This window comes from Aedes albopictus, chromosome 3 (genome assembly GCF_035046485.1).
Source record: "Aedes albopictus strain Foshan chromosome 3, AalbF5, whole genome shotgun sequence".
NCBI lineage: Eukaryota > Metazoa > Arthropoda > Insecta > Diptera > Culicidae > Aedes > Aedes albopictus.
Window position 1 is genome coordinate 18,793,832 of NC_085138.1, and position 25,499 is coordinate 18,819,330.

The window sequence follows — 25,499 nt, forward strand, 5'->3', positions numbered from 1 at the left end:
CATTTTTTTCTACTGAAGTATAACTATTAATCATCTTTATCAATATTTCCATTTTCGGTTCTACATTATTTATATGGCAGCACCAGAGGCCACAATTTCTATTAAAATGGTGAAAATGTGGATTCAGTGGGTTGAATTCAAGCTATGACCTTTTATATTCTCGTGGTCATTTCTTTCAGCATTTTAAAAAGCAGAATTTGTTTCGATTTTTGTACAAAACATGAGGATTTTTTTTTCTGGAGGAACTTCTGTACAGACTTCCAAACATATTTAATGCAAGAGGAAGATAGATTCCGGAAATACTTCAAATGTTTCAGGAGCAATCTTCTAAAAGTAATTTTTTTCATGGTATCATTCGCTAAGACATTTAACGCATGTCCGACATCATTTTGGCGATATTTCGCTCCGATGAAAACGTTTACAGATTTCTTAGAGGATTGCAGTTCAGGAAAATCAATTGGTAATCAATTCCTGACGGAGCTTACCATGTTATCCCAGTACAGTCAGGTTTTTTTTTTACGCGGGGGATACGTACCGCGTAAAAAAAACTTAGTTCAAAATTCAAAAAACCGCGTAAAAAAAGTCTCACCATTTCTCGACGAATCATGCAAAAATAAGACGATGAAATTTTTTTTTATATGGAGTTTTCATTTACGCGGCCGCGTAAATGAAAACCGCGTAAAAAAAGACCTGACTGTAATATTTTTTCGTTAGGATTATTTGAGACAAATTCTTCTGAAGCCCAGGCAAAATTCCATACTAACCTAGCGAAAAAAATCGGGACAAAAATTAATAAAGTAGAAATTTTGAAGCATTATCTTTGAATTCATTTTCAATAAAAAAAAACTCCTTATTTTTTCTGCAAAATTTATTTCTGAGATTTGTGTTAAGCAGAGTGATATTATTATATGTATTATATAGCCAGCAGTAGGACCAGATCTTATTTGGGCTGGGGTTCCTTCAACATCCCAGAGTATGAAATATGATCTTGCATACCACTCGGCCCAAATTAATTAATATCACAGTCGAATTTCGAACACGACTTCGTAGCGGCTACTGCACAACAAACCAATAAAATAAGTTTGATTACTTTGACATGTATCAAATTATGATCAGAGATTCTGGCAGATATTATCAAAGTAAAAAACTAATAGAAATTCTGACGATTTTACTTGAATTTGTTTAAAATGCAATCCAATTTCTTCAAAAATTTTCAGTTATAAATTCTGCAGTATGGATTACTGCACGAATTTATAACTGGCCTGCGGTGTCGGCACCGCTCAAACGTCAAATTTTCTGTGGGATTAAGCAGGCCGGCACAAATTCGTGCAGTGGACTATTGTCAATATTGTCGCCGCGGTTGAAACCCGAAGTTTCCTCACACGCGACAAATCCATACATGAAACCTAACGTCGGAAGTAGTGCGCTGGATAGCGGACCTGGTTCTCTATCCAGCGCATTTTGCCCGACGTACGTTCGACGCACGGTTCAGGAGAAAAATGAATTTTCGCGCGTAAAAAATTCCGATTTTCAACTGTACGAACAATATTATCGTCGCAGCACCAAATCGAAGTCGTCGATTAAGGGCGGACGGGACGGTCGAGGAAATACCCGCCATTGCTCTGTGGCTACTAAGATGGTAATCTCAGATTCTACTTCATATTTTGCAACAAAAACCTATCATTGTGTATGCTCACTTGCAGTGCATATGCTGATTGGTTTTCAGCAGCTTCAGTGCGATAGAACTCGAGATTACCATCTTCAAAATCGCGAGGCAAATTGTTAGAAAGAGAGGCAAGATAGGAAAAATAACACGGCGTCCCGTTTCACCTTAAAGCACATGCGAAGATACAGCTGCGAAGTAAATTTGAATCTATTTTTTTAATAGAGTTAACAAGCTATAGAGGAAGAATGTCGCTGCCGCAACATCTTTTGCTGACGGAGTTAGGTCGGGATATAATTGTCAAAGCGAAAATTATGCAGTGTGACAGATAGAAGTTTCCCCACACCCATAGATAGAAGTTTCCCCACACCCAACAATCGAATTTTCTCAAAATCCGTACGTGAAAGCTAACGTCGGACGTAGTGCGCTGGACAGCGGACCTGGCCCTCTACCCAGCGCACTGTGCCCGACGTACGTCCAACACACGGTTTAGGAGAAACATCGATTTTCGCGTGTCAAAAATTCCGATTTTCAACTTCACGAACAATACGCGACATGTTTGCGAACGAGAACAAAGGGAACAGCAGCGACATTCGTCCTCTATAGTTTCTTAACTCTATTATTTTTTTTTCTGTTGCGCATCATTAAGCTTATTAAGAGCTACAATATGCACTAATCTAAGTTGAGTTGCGCCATTTCTAAGTAGTATATTATATGGCAATTTGGACATCGTTTAATTTTTGCATGCAGTTGCACCCGGAAAAAAACTAACCATAGGGTATTTGGTGAAAACCATTCCTGTACCATACAGTGTACCAGCTACAATATAGTGTATTGTAATGGAATGGTTCGCTAAAAGCTTTGCACATTGGTAGCTATTATATATTTACATCCGATCTTTATGTAACAATATATTATACTGTTTTTCTTACGTTTGAACCATTCACTATTCCGAAACAATCTTTTTCCGTGCATTTTTAATTTTTTATTCAGTTTATGATTTTTTCCGTGCTTTGTTTTGTGTATGTCCGTGACATTTTTGTTGCAAAGGAAATGAAAGAGAAAAAAGTGAATAAGTTGAAACATCTATTTAAAGTCAATAAAATGTTTAAATAAAGTGGTAAACCAGGTGTCCTAAGGACTGCATATCCAAGAGATATGGTGGGCTAGGTATGTAGAGTGCGATGAGAGGAATACGAATGTAGGTCAACCCGGAAAGACGCAGGCCAGATTACCGTAAATCAGTTGATAAGTTCAACACTATTCTTTCTCTTCTTCTCTCATGTGAAATTGCCTTGTACAACAACCGAATTAAATGCGATTTATCTTTGACATTTTTAACATAAGGACTGGACTGGACAATGAAACGACTTCGTCTTCTCTTTTTAACCTAACTTATAGTTGAATCGAACTTGACAGTTTTCTCATGAGTTGTTATGTACACATTTCATAGTTCAGTCAAATTGGAGCCTCAATATTGCAATAATGGTTAAGCACGGTGGTAATGATACTTATGTACCTCGTCACCCACTTCATGCAACTACATTAGTGGTCTAATAACACTTAGCGCGCTAGGCATAGTTCCATCATGCCGCTCAAAGTGTTGCCACAAATAATGCTTAGTTTGCAAAACCCGGTTATCTGGCTGGTGGGACATGGGAGCTTAAGCTTCAACTGTTAATGCAATCAGAGGCTACTCAGACTTAGACGAGTTTAGGTTAGTTTGGCTAGAAGTGCCATTATCGAAGGAACATGACGAGATAATATAACATTATATGGTTTATCTAATGTAAAACAATACAACATAACAAAAGAGAACCATTCCAAAACCATGATTAAATTTATAACCAGTAGTGAAATTACAATTAAAAACAATATATTTACGGTACATTTTATTGTTTGAAACCATACGTGTACCATACAATGTACGGTATATTAAAGCCCACGTATCAGTATTTCGAACAATTCATTTACAATAAAATGTATGGTTTTGTAAAAAAATATATACACTCAGCCAAATAACCTTAAGATTTCCATAAGGCCCAACTTATGAAACGGCCTTTAAATATTTCATAATGATTCGGATGAATTTCATAAGGTCACTCTATGACGTAAAATCGTCTCACAGCTTGGCTTTTATTCATGTTTAGCAACATAGAATTCTCAAGCATCGGTAGCCGTGTGGATAAAACACGGGCTCGGTGATCCCGACGTTCATGGATCGAATCCAGTCTGCATCATTTTAAGATTTTTTTGTTCTTTTCATAAGTTTATCTTATGAAATTTGTCATAGCAAGCACGATAAATTTTCATAAGGTATTCTTATGTCATCCATAAGAATTAGTTATAGCAAATTTTCATAAGGTATTTCGATGAATTTCGCTAGTTTTTTTCGCTGAGTGTATGGAGAAAAATATTTTTTTATATTGTTACGATACTTAACAACCCGTATAGTATATTGTAAAAATCTCATTTACAATTCACTGTATGGTGTCTAACATTACATCGTATTGTTTTTGTATTTTTTATTTTTACAGTGGTGTTTATTGTAACAATATGGTTCTAAATAGTACTGTTACAATACAACATTCGGTTTTTCTACTGTATTTTTTATTCGGGCAATTTTTTAATTTTTAACAACTTTTAAAACCCAATTCAAGTTTTTCCGTGCATGCTGTCAAAATATGACGTCATATTTGTGGTAACCTCCCTCATCTAAAATCTTGTGCAGGATCGATGACTGTCGAAGTCGTCAAAGCAAAACATCGAGCTGCACATTTCAATTGGTCCTGAATAACATTTTGCGCTTTGCTCTGAATCCCTGGCTGGTTCAGCTGTTTTATAAATAGCCTAGATCAGGAAATATTGAACTATTCAACTGAGTTTCGTAGTTTTGTTCTATAGAAACTGATACTTGTTTTTTTTTTTAAATATCTATGCACATAAAAAAAACGAATCAAAAATAATTATTCCTTACGTCCTTTCGGAAAGTTTGCCTTCAGCTGTCAGAAAGTGTTTGTGATTGTTGCGAGTGCGAGTGCGAAAATATTATTTTCGTCGCAAATAGTTCGATAAAAATAGTATTTATTACACCTTAGTTTGCGGGAAATAACAATGGTGTTTTAGCCTGCTCGATACGGAATCCGGCGTAGTTATTCGAGAAATCGGTGATTGTAATTGCGCTTATTATGGCCAGTGGTTTCTACTGAGTGCGACGGGCAAAAGCAGCAGTCGAAATCCAGAAGAGAAGTGTACGCGACGACGACGGCTATGGAGCATGCCAATCTCGGAGGTAATGTTCCATTCGCGAGTGTTACCGGGGGTGGAGGGGTGGTGGCCACCGTGCGAATCCGTCGAAAGTGTCTCGCGAGTCGGGGTCAGATCGCGGAGAAGCTGTCCGCCCTGTTCGGTGTGCGATTGGGTCCGGAGCTGAGCTCCGTCGAAGAGTTGGGCGGTTCGTATGCGACGTTTCAGGTTTCCAGTGGTGATCAATCCGGAAGTGTTGTTGACGCTGCTGGTGTGAACGAGTTGCACACGGGTGACATAGCAGTGCCAGTGACGCGGAGCGCTGTGGGTGTAGTGACGATGTCTGGTGATCTAATCAACCAAATACAGGTGAGAAGTGTAGTTTAAGTAGCGACAATTAGATAAACTTCTTAAGATTCATACAATGAAAACCAAAATTTGATATGTCAATGAGTCCGGTTTTAGCACGGATCGGACAGATTAATGCTCGATTCCGCCGCTCTCGGTGAAAACAAGTTTTCGCTTTTGGTTATTTCAATCCTAATTTTCCAATCGGACGAAACTCGCAAAGAAAACAAAGTTGAATTGTCAGCTGTGTGTATACATTTTTTATAACGACGTACCTATCTATTTCTTTATATTTCTCGCGTTTAGTATCATACAGGCCTATCTACAATGATCGACTTCTTTTCGTCGATTTTCTCTTCGGATTATTCCGGAAAATACGACCAATATTCGGATGATGTCTCGTTGTATTTCGATGGAGGACGACTAGGACTAGCATCAAAAACAACAAAAACAATCAAAATTGATTTGCAGGCCAAGTTATTAGCCGAAGAGAAAATCGATCATTGTAGATACGTCCGTATGATACTGAGCGCGAGATTTGTAACATTGCTGATAGATTCATGAAGTAAATAAATTGCGTTCATAGCCACAAATTTAGAAACACGGATACGCCAACATCACAAAAATTGCGTAGTTATCTGTATCATAACTCAGACGTATCTTGTTATCAAAATCAATGATCAATCTTATCGATGAGAGGAAACATTCTACAAAATCCAGATTTTTAAAAACTGGTTTAGAAAAAATGTTTGTGAATCATCCCTGTCAATTTTCTTAAGCCAGTGGCAACGCTAGATCCGTCATTTCGAAAAACTATGCTTGATTTCTGACTCGCTTGCGATTAAACTCAACCGTACCAGTTTGAGGCGAGACTGGGATTTAGCAGGGTGGCTAAATCTACTGATCAGTTCTATAAGTAGAAAGCAAGTAGAAATTCTATAAAATAGATAGTTACAAGAAATGCAAAATTTGTGGAGTCATTTCAGTAAATAAAGGGTAAGAAAATACATGTTTCTTTACATAAACTTTAGTATGGTCACGGTACTATTAGTAATCCTATGCTCTCAAATTAATCTTATTTGAAAAGAACGCGATAACGACACTGATTGACTGAATTCAAAACTATATATTTCTATTTAATTTTTTAATTAAAAAATTGAAAAATGGAAAACTTCTACGGAGTGAAAGTGGTAATATTTTTCGATCGTTTGGTATGAATAGGTAATTCTAGCATTCTCTCGAGCAGGACCATAACCCTCAAAAGTTCGTACTGCACGATTCCAAACAGAGATAGTTTGATAACTGATATCAAGATTGAAAAAAAAACATGGAAAAACATTAAACATCATTCAAATGGTTCTGAAAAGCTTGTAATTGGACTATATTGTCAATTGAATGATAAGTTGAGTTATCAACTAGGGTAAAAAAGCGTGCCTGCTAGATTCGAACCCAAGTTTCCGGTTTTCGCTTGACTGTCGCTCTAATCAACTAAGCCACATTACAGGTTGATATTCTGCGGAATAAGGCATTGTCTATTTAGAATCCATACGGATAAAATAATTTATACTTATATCAGCGCTGGAATGACAAAAAGAAAAGGTCAAGCGTGAGAGCCACGAAGATTAATTTATTGAGCTTTCATGGAAAAAGGTTTTATTATTCATACATTTGATGAATATCAGTTTACATTTTTTGAAGGTCACATTTGCGTTCCATATACATATTATGCATATAATGAAAAGTGTAGCAGATCTTTATTTACTCAATTTCACGGAGCAAGTGGACCTTTTCGGAATGTTTGCTATGTGATAGCTGGCTCGGCAGTGGCCAGTAAATGCTACTATTGAAGATGGGTCTGTACCAAGTCTGTGCATTACAATTTTGTTTGACGACTGACTATTCCAGTATTGTTTGTATTGAGTAGGAACCCAAGTATCAATCTGAAGCTTATTTCAACATTTCGATACCGGAATAGCTGGCTCAGGTCCAACAAAGTCTAGTGCGAGCTAACTCATCAGCCAATTCATTTGTAGTGATGGAAGAATGGCCAGGTACCCATACAAGGTGAACAGCGTTTGCTGAATTCAGCTCCTCGATTTGAGTTCGACAAGCGATAACTATCTTCGACCTGGAGTTGGCCGACGCAAGTGCTTTAATAGCAGCCTGGCTATCTGAACACTTTGTCCTTTACGTACTGCTGAAGTGCTAATTGTAACTCCGCACATAAGCGCAAAGATTTCGGCCTGAAAAACGGTGCAGTGTCTACCAAGTGAGTAAGACTGATACAGCCTTAGCGCACGAGAATAAACACCAACAGCTCGACCTTCGAGAAGGGAGCCATCAGTGTAACATACGATGCCATCTGAAATACTTCTTTCCAGATATCCAGATATCCACTCTTCCCGAGAAGGGAATTTCGTGGAAAATGTCCTATATGGAAAATTACAAGCAACTGTAAGATCACTTGGAGCAAGGACAACTTTGTCCCAATTCACCAAAATTGAAAATCCCAATTCACCAAAAATGAAAACAACGAGGTGTGTGTTAATGTGCGGTTCACAGGAGTTTCCTCTAGTAGACCGAGTACCCGTAGTGCAAGAAAGGGCTTCTTGTTTGAGATGAATGTGTAATGGGACAATGTCAAAGAGAACTTTGAGCGCTCCAGACATCGCCATTAAGCACATCCTTTGGAGATGGCCTAATTTTGATTGTATCTTTCTCACTTCGCCCTTTTGCCACCACACAAGTCATCCATAGGCCAATATTGGCCGAACAACAGTTGTGTAAATTCATTTGATATACTTGGGTTTTAGACCTCAAGTTGTACCAAAGGATTGCCGGCATTTCTCGAAGGCCATACAAGCTTTTTTGATTCTGAATTTAATATGAGATGTCCAGGAAAGCTTGGCATTAAGAATGACTCCAACGTACTTTATCTGTTCGGTCACATCGATTCCAGAATCAAAGAGACGCAAAGATCGAACGCCATTACGGTTTCGTCTTTCCATGAAAAGAACAATAGATGTTTTACTCGGAAACCGAAAGGCCATATTGGCGACACCAACCCTCAACTACCTGAAGGGCACTTTGCATCAGGTCGAAAAGGGTGCTGATGCACATACACACTAACACACTAACAATGTTCGGTAGTCGTCGGCAAAACCATAAGTAGAAAAACCGCTATTATTGAGTTGCCTCAATAGCGTATCTGCTACGAGATTCCACAAAAGTGGTGATAAGACTCCCCCTTGGGGGCATCCACAAACACTCAATTTCCTAATCGCCGCAATGTCGAGAAGAGATGTCGGTTTTTGAGCATTTGGTGAATCCAGTTGAAAATCATTGGAGATATACCATGATTCCGTGCGGCTTCCAATATGGCATCGAAAGGCACGTTGTCAAAGGCACCCTCGATATCGTAAACAACTTTGTGCAAAAGAGTCACAGTAGGACTTACCAGATTGGTAGGCATGTTGGTTCACATGAAGAGGCACGTTGGCCAGATGAACATCACGGATGTGATGATCCACAATGCGTTCTAAGCATTTCAGAAGAAAAGAAATCAAACTGATAGGTCTGAAACTCTTTGCTTCTTCATACGACGCACGATCCAGTTTTGAAATGATGTTGCGATGGTCATATAAAGATTCTTCTTCTGACACATGCCAATTGGTAAGCTCGTGACTAATTCTACTAGAGCAAAGCGATATGTCTAACACTTCCGCTCCAGCAGATACAATGAAGATTGGGTTGTTGCCTATGTTAAGTAATGCAAGATGTGTACTACTGCCAACAATGTGCGGAAGGCATTTTGAAATTAGGAGGGAGAAATTACATAGTAAGATACAAAGTAAAAAGAAGGGGATGGGCCAGGGATTGAACCCAGGACCTTCTGCATACGAATCAAAAGTGGTAGCCACTAGACCACCAAGCCCATCGTATTTTGCAACTCGTTGCACAATTAACTTTAAAATTTTTAATCTAAACTTGACATTCCCTTAAGATAAAGACGTTAAAGTAATCTAACTTATACTATCGAACTCATTGATTGAATGTTACAGATTACAAATTTTATTGATAAAGGCAATTAAATTACATCACAGTTTTCCCTCAGTCATTCCAATGTGCATCGAACTCATCACACAAAATTTCATCGCGTAGGGTCTTCCCCATCCCTTCTCCCACTGCACATATATCTTTAAATTTCTCTTTCACATCCGGCCCGCTGGCTGGCTTGGAAGGTTCCGCATCGTGCGCCCCATTCGTCGTTGATTATGTAGCCAGCCAGGTATCGACCCATACGCGATATTATTTGTCAACTGTGTCCGCGTCATTCATTAACTGGTCTCCATTGGGTTTACCTACATGACATGCATATATGTAGGTACGCATACGGATGAGCCCCCACAGACAACAATCGGTGCGGCGACGGTGAAGCATTCGCGTGAAGTCCACCGGCTACCGCGAGGGTCGTGCTCATTTATGAATTATGATCATCTTTCGTTCATTGGCCGTGGTGGCTCATTTTGAGGGAACTTACGTCTCCGTCCGATTCGGGATGCTAAACGAGGGGGTAACTGGTTCAACATGTCATAACCCGAGTTGGATATTTCGCGGATACGCGCCCGCCCAACACTACACAATGGTCCAAGAAGCAGATTCATTCCAAAATGACCGAGTTCAAAAATGTTACGAAATTCCTTCTGGGATTCTTCCGGGAACTTCCCTCAAGATTAATTCGGGGCTTTCCCAATTTTTATTTTGAAATTTCTTTCAAAATTCCTCCTGAAGAAAGTCTGCGATCTCAAGAATCATTTAAGATTTGCACCAGGGTTTCGGTCAGTGATGTGCTCACAAATTTATCTAACATAAGTTTCCAAATTCCTTTATAAATTTCCCTCGAAATTATATTCAGGATTACTCCTTGAAGGTCTCCTGAGATCCTTCCTGGTCCATCTTCCCTTCTTTAATTCATCCCGGGGTGTTCACGGATTTTTAAAAGATTATTTCCGGGATAGCTCCTGCAATTCATCTAAAAAAAATCCTTCAAGAATTACATAAAAATTGCCCCAACATTTGAAATTCCAACGGAGATTCTTATTTCTCAGGGGAAATCCCGAAAGAATCCTTTAATTTTTCACATGTAATTCTGGATGTTTTCACAGGACATATCTAGAAAGAAACACTTGGTGAAAACCCCACAATAATTCAAATGGAAATGCCTGGAGAAATCTCCGACAAATAACGTTAGAGGCTCTGGAAAAATCCCGAAAAGAACGATATTTGACACATCCAATTCCCAGGAGAAAATTCTGAAGCAATCCTCGTTAGAAACTCCGATATAATTTCCGCGAAGAACTCTGGAACTCTTGCAGAGACTTCGGAGACTTCCTTGTACAGTGTATCAAACAATTGTCCGTACAGCAATTTTTTGGCCAAAATAATTTTTCATTCAAATGTTCATAACTTTTTTATACGTTAATCAAAAACGTTGAAATTTTGACCAATCATGAATCATATATTAAAACTCCATAGGTAAAATTTTGAGCAAGATCGAATAAGTTTTCTAAAAGTTGTAGAACTTTTAGAAAAACTTATAAGATTTTTGAACACATTTTTAAAACATTATATCTCAGTATGTACTCGATGAAACTTTTTCATTTTTTTTGTGTTACAGCTGATACCTAAGGCTTTCATATGCAGCTGCATTTGAGGTTTTATACTCACTACAAAAAAATATGAAAAATGTGCTTGTGTAGTTGACGATGTTTAAAAATTTACCATATTTTGCACATATTATCTGCCAAACGTTTTCCACCAATAAAAGTGCATTAACTGAACGAAAAATACATAGGACCTACTCTTCATATGTAGTTTAGAAGGTCCTGTATAAAAATATTACATTAGGAGAAAATAAAAACGTTGAAAACACTTGGCACTTTTATTGATCAAAATATGATAAATTTCCTAATGACACTCTGAACATATACAGATTTTTCATATTTTTTGTAGTGAATATAAAACTTTAAACGAAGCTGTATATGAAAGCATTAGGTATAAGCTGTATCACAGAAAAAAATAAAAAAGTTTCATCGAGTACATATTGAGATATAATGTTTTAAAAATGTGTTCAAAAAATTTAAAAGTTTTACTAAAAGCTCTATAATTTTCAGAAAACTTATTCGATCTCGCTCAAAATTTTACCAATGGAACTTTGATATATGGTGCATGATTGTTCCAAATTTCAGTGTATTTGATTGATGTATAAAAAAACTATGATCAATTGAATGAAAAATTATTTTGACCAAAAAATTGCTGTACGGACAATTGTTTGATACACTGTATAACCTTTGTTGGAAACTCAAGGAATGAATATTGGAGAAATTCCGTGATAAGTTGATGGGAGAGCCTCTGTTGGTGTCGGGCACAATCTTCCAATTGACAGCACGGTTGGGGTGTGTTCCTCTTGCGGTGGGCTAGACCAAATACTTACAGAATCCAGCAGCACTCTTATCCACAGCTAACGCGATGATGAATCGACGATGATCAGGATGACGAACGTAACCCACAATCGTTTCATGGTACCGTTGCGAAGGAATACGGTATTACATTCCATGTGTGCCAACCAACAGACTAGACGGAACGGCTTACTTTCGAACACCGATTCTACTCACTCAGGGTAGGAGGTTCAAGAAGGAGCATAGTTAAAATCGAACGTTCAAATCGTGTGTGATAGGATTTAGGCCTTTCTAGACTCATGCCAACGTTCTCGCATTCGGAATCTTAGCTTACCAGAGTGAGAAAAGGTTCGATGGGGACTCGTCTAAAATCGTGTGTAGTAGCACTTAGGCCTTTCTAGACTCACTGATGGCTCCTATAGCCCAGTTTCGAGTTCAAAAGGAATAGCTCAAGAAACTCCTTAAGCGATTCCTGGCAGAAATTTTCTACGGTCACCGCCATTTGAACTGTCATTTTTTCGCAACTGCGTACTGTGATTGAAGAAAAAGCGGTTTCTTGAGCGATTCAGGCAAGGAATTTCCCATGCATCAAGATAGGCTGAGAAATTCCTTCAGAACTGCAAACAGCCCTTATAGGAGCAATCTCCAGAGATGTTTGAGGGGATCATTGGAGGACTTTTTCCGCGTCATGATCCTAGTCCTTGGTCTCCTTTCGTAGGACAGCCAGGGACTGGGGCTGGCGATGAGGAGAGGGTCACCGATGTGGAACTTGCGGGGATAGCTAAGTCCCTTAGCGTAGGTAAGGCCTGAGACGAGACCGGACAACTGGCTTCTTATTAATCTTCTTTTCTTCCAAAATGTTTGTTGTTTATTTACGTTTCGCTTCGATCGTCGTTCGGGCTAGTGTTGCCAAACATTTTATGTTGCTTCAAGATCAAAGTTTTTTACGTATGAAACATAAATGAGAAGTGCCCATAAATTTTGTCATGAGTTTAGGGGGACGGGCAAAGGGAGTTAACTTCCATAATTGATTGTCCATAGCGTGTTCGTAAATCAAAACTAATGAAGGATTAGTTCTAAATGATATTTGTAAACATAATTCTTTGAAAAAAAAATAAATACCATAACGCTAAAGCTAGATTTTCTTCAAAATTAATCACGTATCATGATTTTCAAACAAAATATTCACCGTTGAGATGCTGTAACTCTGCTTCCTGGTGAAAGATTAGGCCTACATTTTGACAAGAAGAAACGTCTTCAGTTTTGATTTGAGCTAAATATTTTTGTAGGATCAGCTTCAAGAAGAAGCTTCAGAAGGTCAAATTGTTCAAAATAGGACCACTCCCAAATTCATCATCGAAAGCAAGCGAGAAGGCACCGATTCATTTCCTTCTTTTGGTGTTATTATAAGTGCTCAATTCTAACAAAAATACAAAAAATAATGAACAAAACAAACCACGCTCCAATCCTTCATTTTGAGTAGGATTGAACTGGTAAAGCACCCTCCCGAGCAGTGGAAACAATCTCCATAATAACAGTTATTGAATGTTGATTCTTTTTTTTTGTAAAATTCTCAATACATTTAATTAATTATTACGAATGGGAAATTATTTCTCTTTCATTATTATAATGCACTTTTATCATAATGAAAATGTATGCGGACCGTATTTACAATCGCTTTTGACAACACTGTGCACAAGCGGTCGGGAACGGTTGGATGGTTTTTGCTTTTTTTTAATAGCATGAAATCAACCAATCAGCAGCTGGTCCGTTTTGGCCCCATATCGAGCTACGTATTGACTGGCCTCGTTTCAGGTAAGGCCCCAGGTCCGGACGGAGTTCCGAACCTGGCCTTGAAAGTAGCTATTGCAGAGGCTCCCGAGATGTTCAGGTCTGCTATGCAGAAATGCCTGGACGAGGAAGTTTTCCCAGAAGCTTGGAAGAGGCAGAGCCTGGTACTATTGCCAAAGGCGGGGAAACCACCCGGAGACCCGTCGGCATATAGACCAATATGCTTGATCGACACGGCGGGAAAGGTGCTCGAAAAGATCATCCTCAATAGAATGTTGAGGTTCACCGAGGGCGAAAATGGTCTTTCGAGCAACCAGTACGGAAGGGGAGGTCCACCGTAGACGCTATCTTGTCGGCAAGGATGGGGACACTCACTTGTAAAGATTTACACTCACTTGCTATTTTCTCAGCTCAGACGCAAGCAATCAAGAAACGATGTATGGACGACTTTTGCGTTATGGTTTTGTCTAAAAGTTTGTCAAACAGAGTAGGGGTCGCACACGTATACCGAAGTTGTGAAGGAGCTGCGAAGGCAACTCTCCACAAGGTGAATGTAAATTCCACTCACCTCGTGGAGAGTCGCTTTTACTGCTTTGTCACGACTTTGGTGTGCATATGCGACCCCTACTCTATTTGGCAAACTTTTAGACAAAACCATAATGCAAAAGTCGGCCATACATCGTTTCTTGATTGCACGCTTCTGAGCTGAGAAAATAGCAAGTGAGTGTAACTCTTTGCAAGTGAGTGTTCCCATCCATGCTCGTCGGTTACAAAAACCGCCGAGAAAGCACTCAAGCGTAAGAGGAGGGGAATTCACTTCTGCGCGGTAGTGACTCTGGATGTAAGGAATGCGTTTAATAGCGCCAGCTGGTCTGCTATTGCCGATGCGCTCTTGCGTCTGGGGATACCGGAGTACCTGTATAAGATTCTCGAGAGTTACTTTCAGAATCGTGTACTAGTCTACGACACGGAGGTGGGTCGGAAGTGCTTTCACATAACCTCAGGAGTCCCGCAAGGTTCCATCCTGGGTCCGGTGTTATGGAATGTCATGTACGACGAGGTGTTGAGGTTAGAGTACCCAGTGGGAGTGGAGATTTTCGGATTTGCCGACGACATTACGCTCGAAGTCTACGGTGAAACGATCGAGGAGGTGAAGTTGACTACCGACCACTCGATCAAGGTTGTGGAGGCGTGGATGCGGTCCAGGATACTGGAGCTGGCTCACCACAAGACAAAGGTGACGGTTGTTAACAACCGGAAGTCGGAGCAGCAGACGGAGATCAGTGTAGGAGAGTGTACTATCCTGTCAAAGCGCTCCGTCAAACACTTGGGCGTGATGATCGACGATAAGCTGCCCAGTGTGCAATGGTTTTAGTTAGAGGAAACGGCGGAACACGTTTTGTTCGTGTCATCACCCATATCGTCTGGGGGCTACAAAGAAGGTGACGCGTGGACTCGGAGAATGGCTAGTCCAGATGCAGTACAAGAGGTGGTCCAGGGGTTCGAAGTCGGCTTCGTAGGTCATACCGGTGCCCTGCGGTCGAGATCGACCCTTACAACGATTAAGTGGCTGCGGAGAGGAAGTCCCGGTAGCGGTGCTGTCGTGGCGTCGGCCTACTGGGTTGGATCCGAGCCCGCGATTGGAAAGGGGTCCCCGGCAAGGGTCGGGGTAGGTGAGATCCTGCTGTCTGCAACCTTCGGGTGCATCTGATAGGGCCTGAAGGGTAGTGATACCCTTCCTTTGCGGGCAGGTCAGATCGGGTTGCACGTGGGCATGAGTTCTTGATGTCTGCAAAGCAGTTGGGTGCGGGCGGGGTTGACCCTGCCCGCCTTCCGAGGACAAAGGGAGTGGCGAAGACCACTCGGGAAACTGGCTAAGCGCCAGCACGTTACCGTGATGGAATCTCCAGAGCGAGTCATCGATGTTCGTTACTGCTAGGCTATGCAGCTAACCTTGAGGGTGTGATGTGCACTAGCCCCTCTCTGAAACAATTCCTTCTTGGTGGTTCCGGAGAGACGTAGGGTTTGGCGACCATAGGCATGTGTTTAGTGGATACGAGGAGAGAGTAGTCCTTGCTTTTACTATTGTTGTAGAAGACGGCCTCAGCCACACACTACCCTATCCTTGATATTAGGGTGTCTGTGTGCAGATTATCCCCCTATGGTTTAGAAGGAAAAAAAAAGACTCATGCTAACGTTTTTCGCATTCGGAACCTTAGCGTACCAGAGTGAGAAATAAATGCCTTCTAAGTACACTTGGATCTAAATCAAACTGGCCTTTTCTAGACTCATGCCAACGTTCTCGCATTGGGAACCTTAGCGTACCAGAGCGAGAAAGAGTTTGACCGATCCAATGATTTTTTACTTTCACGAGATTTTTTTCGGGGATAGTTCCCAATTATTTATTCCAGAGCTCTCCCAAGGATCAGGCAAAAACTTTCGCAATTCCTTGGCGAATTTTTGGTGGTCTGTCTTCAAGATTATTTCTAGAGTACCTACCATACATTTCTTACAGCATTTTGTTCGGAATTCCTTCCAGAATTTCTTCCGAAATTCTTTATGGAATTCCATCGAGATTCCAATTGGTTTTTTTTTATTACATCATCTTTCCATAGGAGATGTCCCGAAAGGAATCATCCCATTTCTCCAATGGTATTTCAAAGGTATTCTCGAATAAAACATCAGGTATGATCCCGAGAAGGTCTCGAAGAGAAATTCCGGGAGAAATCTCTGAAGGAGCCCCGTCAGAAATTTCGGAAGGGACTCTAGGAGCATCCCGTGATAAGCTCAGCGTAAAATCTTGAAAGGACTGACTAGAGAAAGAAATGCCAAAAGTAATATTCGTAGAAAGTCCGTTTGAAATTCCGCGAGAATCTGTGGAACTCTTGTAGAAATCTCGTGAGGAACACCTGGGAGAAGCTCGTGAAAAAACTCCTTATATAAACTCGTGGTAAATCATGACAAACTCCGGGAGTAAATGTTAGAGAGATCCCGTAGTGATCTGCTATAGATATCTCGGGTCGACCCTTAGATCAAATTTCGGGAAACCCTCTGAATGCAATCTTAAGAGAAACTCCATGGAACTGTAGAACTCCTGTAGAAACTAGAAAACAATGTAATTCTTGGGAAATCATCTGTAAGTAATTGACAGAGGAGCTCCTGGAGATATCCCATGATAAACTTCTGGTGGAGAAATCCAGTAGACCAAAATAATCTTTGAGAAACATCCAGGTAGACACTTTTCACTCGGAGATATCCCGTGAAAATCTCCAGGAAAAATTCTGAGGAAGGCCTCTCACAGAAGCTCACATAAAAATTCCAAATAGTATCTCGGTCGGAATTCAGGAAAGAAGTGCTAGAGGAATCGATAGAGAGATTCCAGCAAGAATACCTGGAAATCTTTTCGGGATGGATATGAATACCCCTCCCCCATATAGCATCTCATATTGCCGGAAACAACTGCTTGATTTAGAGGATTCTACAACTTCTTTGCGGAACTACACAAGAATACAGTAAAAGATTCTCAGCATTACGCAAAAAGATTTTTGTTCGATAAACTCTGTACTACAATAGGCTTGCAGTAAAAGCTTCGTAAATATCAAGCCCTGCAGCCCTGCAAAGCTTTTTATTCATACCAATAGTGTTGGGTTGGAAACTCTGTAGATTCTTCAAGTAATACTTGGTATTTTTCATTCATATGTCCGAATATTGTTGTTGCGTGTTGCTTATTCAAAAAGTATATTAGGGGGATTCACTTAACAGCGTAAACTGATTAAACTGGTTAAACGTCGCGATCAACAAGGCAATCTTCGATTATTTCATACGCAAAATCATGAAACATTTCAAATAAGCAGAAAATCATGGCTTACGCAGCAATTTAATCTGTTTAGTGAATACCCCTATTATTATCTTGTGAATTGTCTTTCTGAACCATTGCGCAAAGGTACACGTGGGAGAACGCGGGCGGCGGGCGCGGTCTCCACTACTGCAACGCAGCAGAAGATCCGCATGCGCCATGCATGCATGCAGTAGTGTGTTTTATAAGTATACAAATGGCTTTCATTTCGGCAACGCACGCGGTCGTCGGCGCGGCAACTCGAAAACTCTTTGAGTCCAGTTCCGGGATACGGTTTTTATTTCTGTCGTCAGCGACCGACGCTAACGCAACGCTGCTCTGCACCACCTTCTCTCCTCGCTTCTCTCTCTCCATCCAACCTCGACTCGATTGTCCATTTTTCTTCGGCTCCACGGGTTTATCCGGTTCGGTTTGGTTTGGTCAGTTTATTTTGTGCGAATGTCGTAAGGGGGTAAACATATGCGCCGGACTGAGGTGCTACTTCTTATGGTGATCATAATGATGGTGAGCAGAAGCGATTTTTCTAGGCAATCATCTCCTGGACGACAGAATTTGGACATTTTGCAGAGTTATACAAATATAGAAACTCCAACACTATAATGATCTACATATTCTATTCCGAAACTAAAGAATTCTCTTTGATAAAGAATACGAGAAACCCAATGACAAAATATTTGAGTTAGGATTCAGGGACGAGTAAAAAACATGAGATTTAAACATCCGTACTACAACATAACAGCCTTTACGCAGCTTACAATAATTGTGTGCCTGAAACCCCGAACGACATGACAGTTGACAGTTGACAGTCAGTGGATAACTGACACTGAGGAAGATTACAAGTGGTAGTCGAAATACGCGTATCTGTCAAAGGATAAGCAACATAAGTTGGAATCAGATACGATTTCATTGTTCCGCTTTAAGACGAAACTGGATCCATTTCCTCATTTTTGGTTTTTGATTTTTTATAAAATAACGAAGCAATATTTTCAAAATCGGTTTTCGTACACATGTAGAGTATGGATCAAGGTATCTCCTGATTTTTTTTCGTGGTGGAAAATGTTTTTCGTTTCTGCAGAAACCATTTTTGAATAAAATTTCACAAAAAATGGTTTCTGCAAAAATGGCAATTTTTTCCACCACAGAAAAATTCAGAAGATACCTTGATCCATTCTCTACATGTGCACGAAAACCGATTTTGAAAATATTGCTTCGTTATTTAATAAAAAATCAAAAACCTAAAAAATGAGGCAATGCTTCCAGTTTTGCCTTAACTGCGAAAATTACACTAGTTTACAGCATTTTTGAACTCGGTAAGCTGATGATCATTTTTGGTGCCTGAGTTCAAAAACGTGAATGAAAAAAATTACAGTAGAGCGGAAATTTTTTTGGACTTTTCATACAACGTTGATGATTTGAAATCGATTTATGATCTATTTTTAAGCAAAGTCGCTCACTTCTTGCATCTCATTCTCCGTAATCAATGCTATGATTGAGCTGATTTTTTTACTGTATCTCGCCTACATATGATATGATAACATATGATAACGATGAGAAATAATTTTTAAATAGATTTTTTCTTATCGAAAAAAAAATACATTTCTTCATATAATTTTGGAAATTTTGCTAAAGTTTAAGGAGATCGTCCCTATAACTCGCCAATATCTTGAATTTTATCAATCTGACGCAAAACCTGCATTCAGATGATCGAATGGTATTAAATTCAAAGATTCAAAGATTTAAAATTGGTTGTACGAAACGCAAGATATTTGAATTTTAGTTAATTGCATATTTTAAAAAGTTGTAAAACTCAATATTGAGCTAAAACTTGAAAACTGTTCTACTCAAAAAATTTTGAAGGTCGGTTTCGAAATCAGAGCTAAATTGTGCTTCAAAAATTTTGGTCGTTGACAGAAGTTCACGTCTTTCATTTTATTTTGTAAACTAGTGTTATTTAAGGTGGAAACATCCCATGCCCATCCCATCCCATCCCATCCCTGCGAATCCCTGACAATCCTTGAGTGATCATTGATGTATTTCTTAGCTCCTTGGTTAAATCTAGAGAAGTCACAGCAGGTATTTCTACAGGAATTAGTACGAAAAATCAAGCTAATCAAAACATCGCTGTAAACATCACAGAAGAAGTTTACGAAGGACTCCCAGCAAGCATTCCTGAAAAAAAAAATCCAATCAGGAACTACTGGTTAAATCTCAGTAGAAATTGCTGGAGCAATTCTAGTAAGCATTCCCGGAGAAATATTAGCAGGAATTACATACTTGAAAAAATCACAGTAGCAATTTCTTCAGGAATCACAGAAGGAATCCATGGAAGCAATTTCTAGAGGAATTCATGAAATCACCTGAGGTATTGCAGAAGGTATTCCTACTATGATTTACCGAGGAATCCCACCAGGAGCTCCGGGTAAATCTTTGCAGGAATTCTTAGGTTTATCTCAGCATGAATTACTAGTTCATTTCTTGGAAGAACTCTAGCAAGAACAACTGGAAGAGTCTCAGTGGGATTTTTTGGTGGAATGATAAAAGGAATACTTGTCAAAAATCTGTGGAATCTACCTAAGAAATCCTTGGAGAAATCACAAGGGTCATGAACTCCTGGGTGAATCCCAGCAGGAACTTTTACAGTAATTTCAGCCGGTAAGAGGAATTATTGGAGAAATACACACTTAAAACAAAATGCCGAGATCGGCTGTGCAAATCTAGGTTAAAGTGCATTTGCAGAATCTCGGCTAAAAACTTGACGTTTGAAGTTTGATGCCAGCGGCACCCATAGGTGCTGCTATGAATAAAATTGATTTTTTGCCGATATTTCAGTTGAATTTAGGTTGCCGAGCACTCGGCTTTGCGGATCTCGGCAAAAGAAAAAAAATTAGCCGAGCTCAATTAAGTGTGTACCAAATAGATTCCAAGTAACTAGAATGATATACACCCCAGCGCCAACTGTTGAAAAGCTTTCTAACTTATACTCACACTAATAGACAACGTTTGACGTTTGACCAATTCAATATATATTATGTACTATATTAGTAATCTGATACGATGGTATAATACCATATAATATTGATCCGAACTTTGTATAGAAGTTCCAAAAAGCTTGGTAGTAACTGGACGTAATTAAACCGGGAAAACTGAAATCTCGAGCTGTTAGTACATAGGGTCAAATATTTGTTCAAAAAGAAACCAATGCTCAAACATTTTGTTTCACTCGATCAGATGTTGTTTCTTGATTTTTTTCCTTGTTAAATATTTGACCCTGTGTACTTCAGACCTCAAACACGAAGCAAAAGGACAAAATGACTCGTACTTTATCCGAAAATAAAGGCTCTCTGGTAAAATACCTTGCAGAAGCAGAGAGACATCAATCAGGGTATCTGATAGTTCCAGACAGAAAAAATAGACACACTACTACTCAAAATCTGTCAATAATGCCGAAGAGTTATCCAACTACAACTCTAGCAAAACAACATCTAATATTGATTCAAGTCACCAAAATTAACAAAAGGGGTACTTACTAAACAGATTAAATTGCTGCGTAAGCCATGATTTTCTGCTTATTTGAAATGTTTCATGATTTTGCGAATGAAATAATCAAAGATTGCCTTGATGATCGCGACTTTTAATTAGTTTAATCAGTTTACGCTGTTAAGTGAATCCCCCTAAAGTACATAGTAGAGAATCCGGGTTAGGCTGGCCCAAAAAAAATCAATGTTCGAAAAGTCAAGGAGCTCAACCCTTAAATGAAAGATATACATATTTGAAGCATTTTTGTAGAATATTTAGATATTTCTAAAAAATCGTTTAGAGGTTTCGCCAGGGCTGGTAAAAGGTCTATTTTCTGAGCATTTTTTATCAAAATTTACTAAAAAAATACACACAGTTCAAAATCGAGTTCGTTGTAACAAATCGACCTACATCGCTTTCAACACAATTCTCCATCGGATTGTAAAATTACAGGTTGTCTGCAGTATGGAGCTTGCTAACAATTTTGCGTGCAAGAGATTCTTTTATGTAAAATCGAATTAAATAAAATGGAAATTTAGGCGTTCTAATATTTACGTGAAGTGTAGTTTTCAGAATTTCTTTCTGTGCATGTATATATATTTTTTTTATTTTCAACCATCAAAGTTTTATCTGGTAGAACTATTCATATGTGCCATTTCTCTAAAAAAATGATATATTTGATTTTTTTTTTTTAGATTTTTAATGAAAAGTGGTAATTTTTTAAAAATTGCTCTGCCCAAACCTTTAAACGGTTTTTTAGAAAACCTAAATGTTCTACAAAAATGCTTCAAATGTGCGTATATTTCATTCAAGAGTTGAGCACCTTGACTTTTCGAACATCGATTTTTTTGGGACAGCCTAATCCGGGTACAGATGTTAAATCGATTATCAGAGGCTTCACTATAAAAAAGGCTTCGTTGTTATCAACTGCTAAGAATATTCCTAGATCGAACATCTTGGTAGCTTACCTGCCGAAAGCGTCATGAAAAGCAACGAGCAAATAATGGTATTCATCGAGTCGCAACATAATTTGCACACGGACTCCTGGAGAGTTCTGCAAAGGTCTTTTCTTTAACGGGCATGATGTTGAGCTGGTTCTCACAGTAAATGAGAACTAAATGCAAAAATTAACAAGACAGGGATTACAAATCATCTACTTGTATTATACTGCAAACGTCAGGTCAAGAAAAACAGAATCAACAAGCAAGAAAGCAACATTGTCTGAAGAGAGATGTCTTCTTCTTCTTTATGGCTCTACGTCCCCACTGGGACTTGGCCTGCCTCGCTTCAACTTAGTGTTCTTTGAGCACTTCCACAGTTATTATTTGAAGGGCTTTCTTTGCCTGCCATTGCATTAATTTGTATATTGTGAGGCAAGCACAATGATACACTATGCTCAGGGAGTCGAGAAAATTTACTTGACCGGAACGGGAATCGAACCCGCCGTCTCCGGATTGGCGATCCATAGCCTTAACCACTAGGTTAACTGGAAACCCGAAGAGAGGTTTAGGATATGTTAATAGAAACGAAGTCGCCAGTATGACACCGGGTGAAAATCTATGGAACCCGCTTGCCGGGCTTTCTAGTGGATCAGCAGCAACAAATTCCTGCCCCATTAAACATTTTCCCGATGAAATCAGTTGATAAATCTTCTGATTGTTGCACCGACGCTTATGGAAGCTTAACACAGGGATCAATCGATTAATCACCAGATTAACTAGGGTGTTCCGACGAAAACCGGCCAAGTTAATGGATTAGTCGGTTGATAAGATTTGAACAAACTAAATTGACCAACAACACATACTAATCAGCCGATTGCGTAGGTTGTTAATTTTAATCGGGCGATTCGTAGGTCAATCCCTGTGTAAAGTTCCCATAAGCGTCGGTGCAACAATTGGCCGATTTATCGACCAACTTAATTAGGATTATGTTTAATGGGGTGGGTGGAGGAAAAAGGTCCCAGAAATTTCAAAAGAATCCACCCCAAAAGACACAAAAACTAAGACGATGATCCGCCAGTCACAAAAAAGCAAATCATCAACGCAATGACCAATATGAAAACTTTTCAGGCAACCCTACAGCATGTAAGAGGGGCATCAGGCGTACTTTTGCAAAGGTTTATGTAATGTATAATAAAGAATCAATTTCTTGTGGGAAATTATACAAAATATTATATTGATGCTTGAGATTCGTATCACGTTTTGTTTTAATTTTCATTTGATTTTCATGATTAAATAGACCGGTGCACTTTTGTTACGATTTTGATTATTTTCACATCATCCTGCATGTGATTTATAACATTATAAATTAAAAAAAAAATGTATTATTACGCAATATGATACAAACTTGACATAATATTCTAGTCGGGAATTTTTCTGTCTAAACTAGAACAAAGTCTGCTTCGCAGTTTGGTGTTCTATCTTCCACAAATATTAATTAAGAGATTTCTCTGTCAATGATAACTTCTCGTTGTTAAAATTCAAAAGCAACAATACTTAACACGACCTTCTTTTACCTACTTATTTTTGTGTATTTCTATCAATATCATTATAAAAGTATTTTTTTTAATTTAGCTTAGAGGATATGGTTTTCTCGTAGTTACAAAAAAGTGGAATTGTGCAATCACAACGGTCCAAGAACCAGACCTTGAAAAAAATGCATTCAACGTTTTGAAATTAATAATACAGGGCTTCGTGACGAGAAAGTTATAATTTGTTCACCTTTGGTGGAGTTTTTTTTTATTTGCGCCATTGTGTAGTACCGTGATTTCGGGTGAAATTGATCACTTTTCACAGTTTTTGGCTTCTAATTTTTGAATAGTTATCGATATGGAGCGATTCCAAGCAACCGCATCAAAATTAAGGAAAATTTTTAATTCATGATTTTCTATTGAACTGAAACTTTGCACAGTTTTTCAGTTCCATCTAAATCGCCATTTTTCGATATCAAATTTTTATTTAGAGCCACGACTAACTTTTCAAAAGGGTGTATGTGAAAATGGTTCAAAAATATTCAAAAATATGCACAGCAAAAACGGATTGTTCGATTGCTATGAATTTTTCAGCAAAGTTAGATAGCTAAATGGTGATTTCTAAGAAAATATACACTGTGAAAAAAAATCTATTTTATCATTGAAAAACATCATTTTTGTCACAAAAACTCAAATATCTCAAAACCCTATCTTTTTACCAACTTGAATTTTTTAGGGAAAACGGTCCATTGTATTAGCAATCTACCATAAAAATTTGGTGATGATAAACTAATAAACAAAAAAGTTATAACATTTCAAAAATTTCACAATTTTTACATTTAGTAAAAAAATTTTTCTGTGTAAATTATTTCGGCCGGGAATCGCGATTTGATGCTGATTTTATTGTTCAGCAAAGTTAGATAACTAAATGGCGATTCCTAAGAAAATATACACTGTGAAAAAAAATCTTTTTTAACATTAAAAAATATCATTTTTGTCACAAAAACTCAAATATCTCAAAACCCTATCTTTTTACCAACGTAATTTTTTAGAGAAAACGGTCCATTGTATTAGCAATCTACCATGAAAATAAACAAAAAAGTTATGACAATTCAAACATTTCACAATTTTCACATTTAGTAATAATTTTTTTTAGTGTAAATTATTTCGGCCGGAAATTGAAGTTTGATGCTGATTTTATTGTTAATGGCCTTGCGTGAGTAAAACAAGTTGTTTTTATTATATATTATATATACATATAATATAATATACTATGTACCGTAATGTTCCGATTTTATCACGCCCTCCGCGCATTAGTCGTTTATTCATTAATTTGCTGTTACATTTGAGGACAAGTGTTTTCCCTCTTCTTCAAGATGAATGTTGAAAGCGTGTTTTGCAACGTTAAAAATATTGAAATGGGTATAGATGTTGAAGAATATTACAGGGCATTTTTGAAAAGGGGCGTAATTAAATTGTTTAAACAGATGTCGCTGATGGCAATTTCTCAGTTGTTGTCGTTTTCGAACTTCCTGCGCCCTGCTTTACCGATGATATACAGATGGCTCGTTTGTCAAATTCTAGACGGCAGGACGTGCAAATGCGTAATTTTGTACACAATGTGGACATTTGGGCATAACCAGTCTCTTTCAGTTTATCTATGGTGCTTTCGGTGAGATTTCGTAACTCTTTTGAACATTTTTTTTTTCATCAAACGGTCTACAAGAGAGCGTTGAGTTGAAGACCTTTGAGAAAGCGACTGTTCATCTTGTTCGTTAGATTATAATAAACAAAATCACTTATTAATTTTAACTTACTTGTTTGGTGTTGGTGGCTGAAGAAAAAAAAATACTATACAATTTTTAATATTCATAGCGGTAGTATTTTTTTGTTTTTTTCGTGAGCATTGTCAGGTATGTATACAGACAAACAAACGTAACACTGGCGAAATTTTCATTGACCACGCCTTCAACGATCATTTTGAATCTTGGTTGTGGCTTTCATAACAAGAAGAGCGCCCATCGTTTTTCTTTGCGTTTGACGTTTCACACTAGCGCCTTCTGATGACGATATTGCACAACGCAGTGTTTCGTGAAACATTTCCACCAGGTGGTGATAGTGTGAACTGGGCGATGAATTTTCACTAAAATT

General features: G+C 38.6%; 1 protein-coding gene across 1 annotated transcript in view; it reads left to right on the top strand.

The window, feature by feature from the left end:
- Positions 1-4,659: 4,659 nt before the first annotated feature.
- The window catches only part of LOC109418259 (probable ribonuclease ZC3H12C), a 112,107-nt gene continuing 91,267 nt past the window's right edge, over positions 4,660-25,499 (top strand). Inside the window, exon 1 of the mRNA XM_019692418.3 lies at positions 4,660-5,278. Within this exon, the coding sequence (XP_019547963.3) occupies positions 4,934-5,278 (345 nt within the window). The 5' untranslated portion in view covers positions 4,660-4,933. The remainder of the gene's footprint in view (positions 5,279-25,499) is intronic.